This window comes from Camelina sativa, chromosome 2 (assembly GCF_000633955.1).
Source record: "Camelina sativa cultivar DH55 chromosome 2, Cs, whole genome shotgun sequence".
Classification (NCBI taxonomy): Eukaryota; Viridiplantae; Streptophyta; class Magnoliopsida; order Brassicales; family Brassicaceae; genus Camelina; species Camelina sativa.
Genome location: NC_025686.1, coordinates 4,138,457 through 4,150,549, shown reverse-complemented (window position 1 = coordinate 4,150,549; position 12,093 = coordinate 4,138,457). Strand labels below are relative to the sequence as shown.

At 37.3% G+C, this 12,093-nt stretch overlaps 3 protein-coding genes and 1 pseudogene across 3 annotated transcripts; all 4 read right to left on the bottom strand.

Moving 5' to 3' along the window:
• LOC109126308 lies at window positions 3,625–4,430 on the bottom strand (annotated as a pseudogene).
• On the bottom strand, window positions 4,820–5,254 carry LOC109126307. The gene has a single exon (XM_019229762.1). It carries the CDS (start codon window positions 5,252–5,254, stop codon window positions 4,820–4,822), a length of 435 nt encoding a protein of 144 aa, XP_019085307.1.
• Window positions 5,374–8,195, bottom strand: LOC104717335 (origin of replication complex subunit 1B). Its single transcript, XM_010434893.1, has one exon. The coding sequence runs from the start codon at window positions 8,088–8,090 to the stop codon at window positions 5,586–5,588; it is 2,505 nt and encodes an 834-aa protein (XP_010433195.1). The 5' UTR covers window positions 8,091–8,195; the 3' UTR covers window positions 5,374–5,585.
• LOC109126306 (uncharacterized mitochondrial protein AtMg00810-like) lies at window positions 11,501–11,884 on the bottom strand. Its single transcript, XM_019229761.1, has one exon. The coding sequence runs from the start codon at window positions 11,882–11,884 to the stop codon at window positions 11,501–11,503; it is 384 nt and encodes a 127-aa protein (XP_019085306.1).

Below are 12,093 nucleotides of genomic sequence, written 5' to 3'. Positions count from 1 at the left end.
GGGTCGTTTTCCCCTTTTACACACGATTTAGGGATTTTAATTGAACCAAACCGAACCAATCGACAATTAAATCAAACCCGACCAAACCGGAAAAACATGGTGTCGATCGATGCCACCAAGGGTGTCGATCGACACCCACACCAAATTTACAAAAATTGGTTCGCGGATGTTACAACACGCGCTAACAAAGAATCAGGGGAGTCTAACAACCGCCAAGCCTGTTTAGCTAAGAGTGCTTGATTAAACCGACCAATGTCTTTAAACCCCAGACCACCCTTCTCCTTAGCCTCACATAACTTATCCCACGCTACCCAGTGCATCTTATTTTTATCTTCACTTTCATTCCACCAAAAGCTTGCCATGGCACTTGTTATACAGCAACATTGATGTTTCGTCAACCGGAAACAAGACATAGCATACACAGGTAGAGCCATAGCAACTGACTTCAATAAGACCTCCTTCCCTCCCAAGGATAATGTTTGCTTATACCATCCACCTAGTCTAGACTGAAGTCTATCGGTGATAAAGTTAAGTAAGTCTCTTTTGGATCCACTAAAACACTCCGGTAACCCCAGGTATTTACCAGTCCCCCCCTCTTGTTCAATGCCAGTAAATACCCCAAGTAACCTCTTCATATATGGATCCATCTTCTTCCCAAAGGTAATAGTTGACTTCTGGAAATTTATTTCTTGCCCTGAAGCCTGCCCATACAGCTGTAGACACTTCAAAAATTCAGAACATTCTTGAAAGGTGGCTTTACAAAGGAAGAGACTATCATCAGCAAAAAGCAAATGTTGAACAGACGGGCTAGCTGCCGTTAATCTCATTCCAGTTAAACGCCCCTCGTGTTCTGCTCTGTTCATGATGTGAACCAAAGCCTCCGCACACAGAATAAATAGAAAGGGTGACAGCGGATCTCCCTGCCTAATGCCTCTCTCCGGTTTAATAAAGCCATATGAAGCTCCATTAACCAGCACAGAGTAAGAGACTGACGTCACGCAGCTCATGACCCACTGAACCCATTTGATATCAAACCCCAGAAGGAAGGAAACACTTTCTCATACAAAAATTTGACAATTAGGCATTTATAGAAAGATATTGGGAAAATTGTCATTAAAATTCTCAAGTCTACATTTTCGTTGATTTAAAGCCCGAACTCTGTTTTTGGAGGAAAAAAATACCAATTATTTGTTGACTTCCAAATAAATCGCAAACTCTCGTTGACTTAGCCATTTGAGGCACAACGTTAAGTGGTCAAACGGAGAAATTAAACGCGGTTAATTATCCTGTTAACGAGATCTGTTAATATCAAAACGACGCTGTTTATAACACTCTAAAACCTCCAAATTGAGAAATCGATTCTTAATATCTCCAATTCACAAACCCTAATCGATCTAACCCTAATCAAACATGATATCTTCGATGACTGAAGAGAATCCTGGTCGACCGTTCTTCCGGTGTATAACAAAAAGAGATCTGGAATCTTCTCGTCATCGAAGATATCTTGTTTGATTAGGGTTAGATCGATTAGGGTTTGTGAATTGAGGATATTAAGAATCGATTTCTCAATTTGGGGGTTTTAGGGTGTTATAAACAACGTCGTTTTGATATTAACGGATCTCGTTAACGGATAATTAACCCCGTTTAATTTCTCTGTTTGACCACTTAACGTTGTGCCTCAAATGGGTAAGTCAACGAGAGTTTGCGATTTATTTGGAAGTCAACAAATAATTGGTGTTTTTTTCCTCCAAAAGCAAAGTTCGGGCTTAAAATCAACGAAAATGTAGACTTGGAGATTTTAATGACATTTTTCCCGAAAGATATTTGAGAAATAAGCATTTTTCTCTCTACTTCTCTAATACAGATTTCTATTAGAGAGACCTTTAGTAATATACTTTTATATCTTTTTTATTTTTATACCATTTTTTGTGTGAAATTATATATACAAATAAAAACAAAACAAATTTGTTATTGGGCCTGATATTTTTTTTTTGTTTATGAGCTTTATTTATCCAATAACAAATATATATTTATAATTGTTTATGAGTTCTTTATTTTATATTTAGGCTATAGTTTTGAAAGAGAAATAAGGTTTAGATTTTATAGATTAGAGTTTAATTTTGAAAGTTTAATTTTAATCATAATGATATTTTGAAACTTTAGAGATAATATATATATATATATATATATTTAAAATTTGAGTTTTCTATTTTACATTTAGAGTATCATTTTGAGAGAGGTATGATTTATATTTTACATTTAAAGTGTAGTGTTGAGAAGAGTAGGGTTTAGAATTTATAGTTTAAGGTTTAATTTTAAATCATGATGTTATATTTGAAACTTTAAAGATGATATGTTCCATTTTAATACCAATTTCTTTTAGATAGATTATGAGATTGTAGAGTTACTAGCTTGTACACCAATCAAAATCACAATACAACACTCCAGATGGTACACCAGACCTAGATGGTACACCAGACAAAAATGGTACACCAAACCCAGATGGTGCACCTGTAACAACCCGTCCCGTGGATCCCACTAGCCCTCCGCTAGCTGCCCCAACGGACCGTCCGTGGACCCTGCTAGCCCTCCGCTAGCCGTCCAAACAGACTCCAAGTTGGCCATGCAGGGCATCGATCCTAACCCATCACTGTGGATATCCCAATCCATCAGTAGGTTATTGGTGCGCCAGGCGTTCCTCAAACCCTAGTCCTCACCCTTTAACAACCTTCCCACATGACAAGTTGTCACCAATTGATCTGTGATGGGTTAGGATCGATGCCCTGCAGGGCCAACTTGGAGTCCGTTGGGACGGCTAGCGGGGGGCTAGCAGGGTCCACAAACGGTCCGTTGAGGCAGCTAGCGGGAGGCTAGTGGGGTCCGCGGGACGGGTTGTTACAGACCCACACATAAAACTCTCTTTTAAAATATGTAGGTATATTAGTCTTTTTCTTTAATTTTTGTCTTATACTCTATCTCACAACATCTCTATCTCACAAAACATAAAAGTGCCTAATTCTCCAAATTTTGTTTAAAAAGTGTCTACTTCTCAAATTATTTTAAAAAGTATCTAGATAACTAATGGACTCTTTTTTTTTTACTTGGATTTGAGACTTTGAGGCGACCTGATATTTTTTCCCTCTAAACTTAAACTAAAATTTAAATATTTCTTTTGAACAAATCCAAAAAAAAATTATATTTCTTTAAACTGATTTGGTTTTGTTAATTATATTCAGGGATGATGGGGATGACTTGTATGCACAAATGGCTAAGATATTGAAATGCACAGAACATCTAATTTCGTACCATCATGCTGGTACCTGAAACCGTTGGACATTCTATAACAACCATCACATTCAAAGGACTCAGCTTCATTTGTAACTAAAGTAAGACGTTTATGGTGTAACCAAGTCGCCTTGGTCCAGTGGTAAAGGGAGAAAAGTCCCGCCACCTGGGTTCGAGTAGCATTGGCCACGGGGGTTCGAGATTTAACATGGTTTCTTCTGGCTCCAGTAGATTAGTCTTTGGGCCTGAGAAGCCTTTAGAATCACTCCTGAGTTATCAAAAAAAAAGACGTTCATTGTGTAGCACATGCCATTTCATTCTAAGGAATCCATCGCAGTTCTAATGGAGATTGAAGTCACAATCCATACAACTGTAGAAGGATTGGAGATATATGGGATGGGTGCATGCCCTGCACCACTTGATGTCGTTAGAAAGAACAACATTAATGTGGAGTCTTTGGTAATGCTCTTTGTGGCTAAAATGTTGTATTGTGTTTTCATCTATTAGCACCTACGGCTCTATATCTTCTTTTTCTTCAGGTAATCCTTCGAGTTCTTTCCCGTTCCACACATCTTCTCTAAGAGCACATTTCGAATGAACGATATAGTCAGGACACCGCTGATAACAATGACAAGAATAACCTCCCCATGTCCAATCAACCTTCTGGTGACAAACTCCACATACAAAATAAACAACACCAACAAGAGAAGTTCGAGAAATGCGGTGATCATGTCGATTGATGTTTATACGGCGTGGAAGGGCTATACAGTCATTGTGGATCATGAAATCACATGTACAACATCTGTAAGGGCTTCGATCTCCCTTCAGCCCACAAGCATCACATGTAAAAGAATCAACCTCGGGATAAGAGTAAGTTGGTGATCATGAGTTTTCAAATCCAGAAGAGATTGTTGTGATGGATTTAAAACACAACGCATATCCAAGGTGAAGTTACAAGAAGAGCAGTGATAAAAGAATTCATCAACCTCTCTTCAACAAAGACGACATTTCCCATCAGAATATTCTGGTGATTTACCCATGAGAAGCTTAAGAGGGTGCAAATGATGGGAAGAGTGGTTTACCTCTGAGGGGTGTTTTAACTTTGATGGGTGCCAAACGCAATCCACATGGAAAGCTAAATCACATTGATGACATTTGTATGGAAAGTTGGAAACCCATAACCATCAATGCCACATTTTAGCATCATGTTAAATTTGGGCTTATTTTGGGCTTTTAACTAAAAACCAATTGACAATTAGTAGATTGACCCTAACCCTTTTATATATTAATGATAGTGTCTTCAAACATCAGATGTGAGACTTGGATTGTATCCCAACAATCTTCCCTTCAAACCAAGGACTACATGTGGGATATTAACACGCCTCCTCGAAATGATAACTCCATCTCAAACCGATCCCACTTGGACCGATAATAAACCCCTTCTTGGGCTCCCATTACTCGGGTTAACAAGAAGCATGTCCGTATCCACTTTTCTAGGTCCACCAGAATTTTAACCTTAGACTCTGCTATCATGTTAATCTCGGGCTTTACTATACGCTTCCAACTCAAAACCAATCCTTCTGAAAAGGGTGATTTTGTGGTGATGTGTCTCAGAATTGTCAATAACCTCTGGTGGTGGGTACTTGGCACAGTATAGATCCACCACGAAGTCACAAGTCTCACAACAAAAGAGCTTCTGAACGAAGTACTTGCAATCTCTATTCCTTCCACATAAGTTGCAATCCCAAATTCGATAGCTTTCAAGTTGAAGAGTGCAACCAGGGTGAGACGGGTGCTCGATATATTTGGAGAACTCGCCACAATTCTTGTGTACGAAAAAATCGAAGGTTTTGCAGTAGTAACCATCACTGATTACTTCCAAGCGTCCGCAACAATCACCTCTCCTCAGATCAGCCCAAGGCATCATAATATGCACGTGGATGGGTAGTGACACTCCCTCAGAATCCATGGTTGAATGATATATCAGACTTTTGAATTGGTAGTCTTTCATTAACAATAAAAATAAAAATTTTGGTTGAATGATAGTGATAATACCAAAGAAACATTTTCAAAATCACAGCGCAAATGTGAAGAAAAAAAATGATACACCACATACAACCATAGTTAGTCTCGTAAAAATGAATATTTCCTTTAGAAAATAATACAACTTTGGATGTGTTTCACAAACAAAGGATACATGACATGTCCATAATCATATCCCATATGAATCAAAAACTAGTCTTTAAATTTAAAGAAAGTTCAATGACTCAATAAACAGAAGAAGAAGAAGAAGAAAAAACTCACAAGTAATTGGCCAACCATGGAAGATCCTTGTTGTCTTTCAATGCAAAAGCAACATCATCGCTTGGAAAATTCAGCTGCAGCTTCTGCAGCCTATGCTTCTCTCCAGGTTCACAGAGAATGATTCTGCATTCACCAAGATCACAACCGATTTTGAGAAGAATGTCCCAACCCGGAAAAGCTTCTCCATTGGTTAAGCAAATAGACGATATTGTGGTTGCCACTCTGTCAAAGGTTGTCTCTGCCATTCCTGTTTTGTAAAGCTCATGAACCATAGCCGTCAAGAATATCTTACTCAGTTTAGATACACTCTTCATAACTTGAATATGAGGTGCCTGAAACATCTCTTGAATAGCTGCTTCAACATCTCCCATAATCACCAGCTGACTCTTTGCGCTTTTGTTAGTCTTTAGACGGTGATCCGCTACTTCTGCAGCACGCCTGCATATCTCAAGAGCACGTCTTGCATCTCCTGAAATCGCAGCTACTTTTCTCGAAGCAAATTCAATAGCTGTCTTCTCGAAAGCATCGATTCCGTTCAGCCTTGTAGAAATGATTTCTTGTAGCTGAGTGTGGTTATAAGGACCAAAACACAGTCTCTGTATTCCCATTCTGCTTGAAATCCGAGGAAGCAACTTCTCTGGAAGATCCATAGTGTTTGCTATTCCTAACACAATCAATTTAGAGTTAGGCTTGGTAGGCCAATCCAGAATGTTGTATAACACCGACTGATTTCTAGTGACTAGAAGGTCAAGTTCGTCGATGAGAAGTATGCAAGGCTTGTCATCCTCTTTACCAATATTTTTTCCTTCTGCAAACCTCTCATTCAGAGAGTGCAAAGCTTTCTTCCAACCGACACGATGACCACTCAATGCCTCATAGATAACACTGTAAATGTTCTCAGGTGAAGCCAGCTTAAGACCATTGATCTCCACAAAGCAATATGGACTTACATTTCCAGCTTCAACCTCAGCCTTCAGATTTTTCATCACCGATAGCACACTAATAGTCTTCCCAGTACCGGGAACACCATGAATGTACATACATCTTCCTAAACACTGATCATCCGAGATTGAACCCTTTATAAACGCAGTAATCTCTTCCATTTCTCTGTTCCTACAAGGAAGAGACTTAGGACGTGTAGCCAACAACAAAGTAGCTTTCGCCTTTTCCAACTCAGTCTGCTTATGACATCTCACATGTTCAGGTATCTGCTTTGCTCCCACTTTCTCAAGCCCAAAGAAACGACCTTTACGAGAATTCGCACCTCCTTTCACACTCGTTAAACCTCTCTTACTCTTTGAATCTCCACGAACACTCTCTTCATCTTCCTCAACCTCCACCTCTTCATCACTATCATCAACCTCCTCCTCTTTCCTACCATTCCACTCTTGGTCACTATCAGAATCTCCATCAACCAATTCAGCCAAACGCTTAAAACTATGCCAATGCACATCATACTCATACTCACACAAAAACACATCATCACCATCATTACTCGCCTTTGAAAACTCCTTAGGACACTTGACAAAACAATGCCTAAGAACACAGTCCATCTCAATATCAGCAAAATCATTAGTCAAATAAAGCTCACGTTTCAGATTATGAGGTTGCCTCCCCGAAACCGTCTCTTCAGGTATCATATACCACCTAACCCTAATCCAATACACACCGTCACCAACCTCTTTCCACAACTTCTCGATCCGAGCAGCCCATAAATCACTAGAGAGAAGCTTCTCCCTCATAGTCCTCGCTAGTTTCTTCCCTTCTGGTGGCTTAGGAACAACAAGTGTTTGACTTGGACCACCAGACTTCTTAACCTCACAAAACTGACAGATCCAATCACCTTCAGGAACATCCTTCAATGGTGGTTTCAAGCATTTCAAATGAAACCCACCTAAACAATCATCACACTCAAGCATCACATCATCACTACCACCTGATTTGAAACAAATCTTACAATCTTCAATCTCTGGATCTTCTTCATCCGAATTCGCGTCTTCTCTTCTCTTCACATAAACATCATCGCCGATTTCGAATCCGGTCTCGTCGAATTCAACTCTATTGTAATAAACTCTCTTCTTCGTCTTCGTCTTCTTAACCTCTTCAGATTTATTTTTCCTCTTCTCCGTTCGATTTGGGGAAACAGGAGAGAACGAAACTTCTGAATCTACCTTCGTCTTCTTCGTCGGAGTTTTCAGACTCTGTGGTTTCTTCGGTTTCTCTGAAACGTCGTCAACCGATTGTTTCCTCGGCGGCGCTCGTTCTCGTTTCCGAATCAGATTCATTTCTTCCTTCGATTCGTTTTCGGGAACATCGATTGGTTCGTTACCCAGATCGATTCTACGGGAGACATGTCGAGCGGATCTACGAAGAGGAGTGATAGTTTGTGGGGTTTGAGGAGTGAGTGACGGAGATAGATACGATTTGCGATAGATGTTGTTAGTTGTTGGGGTTTTGGTTGGGGATTTGAAGGTTTTGCTTCTTGGAGTGGTGGTGGCCATTGATGAACCAACGCTAGGGTTTCTGGGTGAAGCAGAGAGAGATGAAGATGAAGATGAAGAAGGAGGTAGAGAGAGAAAGGGGAAGAGAGGCTTTTTTTTACTCTGAGAAAGTTTTGGCGGGAAATGTTCCCTCGAAGAAGAAACTAATTTTTTATTAACTTAACAGAGAGTCATTAATGTGGTAAGAAATGTGTGTTTACTTAATTAGAGGGGGTATTAAACTCATATTTTAGAAGATTTTAAAGTATTTTTAAAATTCTTTGTTATTCAATTGATGATTTTTAAAACTCTTTTAAAATCCTATGTTATTCAACTTGAAATTTATATAAAATCATTTAGAATGATTCACAATCTACTGTTATTCAATTCATAATTTGTAAAACTCACTTAAAATCTACTGTTATTCAAAATATTACAACTTTTTTAAAAAGAGCTACTTTGAATGATTTTAAAAGACTTTGTTAGCTTTTTTAGTTGAAAAATATGACTTATACAATCACACCCTTTTAAATGGGATTTTGAAGGATTTCTAGAAGAAGAAAAAATCAAACCCTGTAAAACTCACACCCTACGTACATGACACCACCGCCGGAAAAGAACCTTGTCCTTAAGGTTCTCATGAAGTAAACAGGTTCATATCTTTCATACGTTGCATCAGTCACGAACTTGTTTACTTCTCGTTTCAGCCATCGTAAAGAAGATAGAAGTAGCTTACCAAGGTTTCTCACGTTGACGTGATTAACTTTGATAGTTACTGCAGTGACCTCTTCTTTTGATGTCGAGAGTTTTTGTTGAACTGAAACCACCTTGCCCACTAACCTCCACACGTCGACCATCGTTCACTCTCTCGATGAAGCCGTCTTCATCGTAAACGTCATAGATCGATCGGATCATCATTGTTGTAAATATCGAAAACTGGATCACGAGAGCCCTCTTCTGTAACTTGAAGAAACTGCCTTTGATCCAAATAAAGCATCCACTTAACATGACACCGAGGATCTAAATTTGATTAAGAAATCAAATTGGGGCTCTGATACCAAATGAAGCTAATTTCAGTCACTCTTCAAAGCTAAAGAGAATTGCTCATAAGAACAACACAAGAACAAAAGTTTCTTAACAATATTTTCTTCTTGTTCGATTCTACAATAGCCAAGATGCTTAAATACACATAGGAAATTTGGCCCTTGAATAGCCAATATTTTCTTCATGTTCGACACCGTCTCCATAACTCTCTGTGTTTATTGAACTCTTAACTTGAAAATTTTGGCTCTTGAATCAGTAGGGCTCTGATACTATGTTAGAAGCAAAAGCTTCTCTCTCACAAAGAAACAAAACAAGCGTACTTGTTGCTCTGTTTTATAGAAGATAGAACAGAGTATTAGAGAAACTTGTGATTTTATTAATAAACTGGAAAAACTTGAGTTTTACAATGACGAGACTATGATTTTAAATACTTAGACACAACCAGAGAAAGAATTGTGTCTTTCTAAATCAAACGTTGTAACTGCTACAAACGTCACAATGCTTCTAAGCATCGTTTAATACAAACACAACCTCTAGCTTAATAATTAAGATAATTAAACTCAATTAAATCCAACACACTTTTGGGGTATCACCACCAATGCGCTCTCCTGCACCTGCAATCTTCACAGAGAAAACCAAATAAATCTCCTATAATGTTTTCTCTATCTTCAAACAAATTGGAAACATTAGGAACACTATTCTGGCTCAGAGAGAGCATCATGCATTTAACAATCTTCTTTAACAATGGTTCACGAGTAAATCTCGGCATCTTGTACTTCCCTTTTTTCATTACCACTGCTACGCCAAGCTCTTATAAAAAAAAAACTGTTCTTTTTGGTAAATAATATTCATATTTTATATAAAAAAGAAGTAGACAAATGGTGTGTTTTGAAATATTCTAAAATCACTTACAAAATCTCACTGATTCTCATTTCATTTTCATTTTCCTTAAATTAAAATCTCTAACAAATCATCAAAATCTCCTAAAATCTTACTCAAATCTCTCAAAATTTTAAAATATTAAAATCTAACCAAATCCTAGAAAAAACAAGTTGAATACCCCCTCTTAGATGCAAATGATTTGTTGAATTTAAAGATAATTTGACTAATTAATCTTGGGTTTTTTCATTAAACTAAGGTCAGTGATTTTAATGTTGAGTCAGATTTAGTTAACAGGTGTAAAATCTGATATTACTTTGATTCGGGTTTTGGTGTATAATTTACACGTTTTTTTTTCAAATTAATTTTTTTAAGCTATGAAAAAAAACTTAATTTAGTGTTATTAAGAAGTAAATCTATATTTTCCTAGTGTTATTAAGAAGTAAATCTATATTTTCCTACAAAAAAGAAAAGTAAAATCTATTTTAACGAAATTATGATTCACTCAATTCTTTAACGGTCTTATTTAGTTTGGATTGGTTTGACTCGGTTCGGTTAAATGTAAACGTAAACATCAAATGAAATCATCATAACCAATTTTTATAGTAACACCAATATGCTAAATAAAAATAAAAGAAAATTCGCGTTTGGTATTTGTCTTTTGCCCCAAAAAAAAAGAAAATAAAAATATCAGCAATATGGGTTTAGGCTCCGAATGGTAACCGCGGTTTTGGTAGTGCAGGACAAATAATTTAGTAGTGCGGTACTGTTCAACTGCGGTACGTGCGGGACAAATGTATTTGTGGGACAAGTGCGGTTACTCCAAAATAAGCGGTACAAAATAATGTTTGATTGGTGAAAAACAGTTGGCGGTACGGAATTTATATTATTTTATTAATTAGAATATAGATTATTTGTAGATTATATATATTCTAAAAAGATACTAAAAAAATTGTTGGAAAAAATATTCAACAAAATTATTATTTTTAATCGAATTTTTTTTACATAAGCACAAAAATAGGAAACAAATATACTAAGAAAATTTGTTGTTATGAATATTTTTGATAAAGAAATTCTTTTTCTATATTATTTTCTTTTTTGCAAACATTTTCTTTCGATTATTAAGGCTTTGTCATACCAAATAAACAATATATGTATTCACGTTTATTATTGTCATATAAATACTGGTTATTTTAAAAAATGAAAAAATGAAAAGCAAGCCACGTGTTTCCTAAAAGTTAAAACCCCAGTATCTTGTCCTTTTATTGCTTGTAGCCGTTTATGATTTTTTTTCTTTTTGATAAAATAATAATTATTATAATAAAAATAAAATAAAAAGAGATAAACTGGCGTTTCTAAAGGAAAACCGTTGGGTAAATGGTGCTTCTCTTTAGGAAAGCGGTATAAGACTTTATCCAAAGGTCAAAACCGCATTTGTTATTATTTTTTTTTCTTTTAGGAAAAAATGCAAATGTTAAAAAAAACTTGTGATTGGTGTAAGTAAAGCATTATTTTGTAAAAAACGCTTTGAAATCCGCTTCTGCTGGTTCCCAATCACAGACATAATTTGCTTTGTCACGCCCCCAATCCGCATCAGAGAAGGCATGAATAGTGAGAGGAGCATCCCAACGCAGAAAAATGCCATGAGACTGAGTTCCAGCAAGATACCGTAGTACCCGTTTCATGGATTGCCAATGCACATTTGTAGGCCTATGCATAAACTGTGAAAGTCGGTTGACCGGGAATGCAATATCTGGTCTTGTAAACGCGAGGTACTGCAAACTCACCACAACCATTCGATATTCTTTTGCATAATCAAGAGGTGTACCAGAGAGAACCCTGAGCTGAGTGGAAGAGGACATTGGTGTGGGAACTGGTTTAGCGTCTTGCATCTTTGTTTTGACCAAAAGATCCGTAATGTATTTCCGTTGCATCAAATGTAGACCAGTTGGAGTGCGTGTGGCCTCAATGCCCAGAAAATAGCTCAAAAGACCAAGATCTTTGAGAGAGAAGCGACGAGCGAGTGATGAGTTGAAAGCACTAACTAAAGTTGGAGGACCCCTGATGATGATATCGTCAATGTAGACAAAAACATAAACAT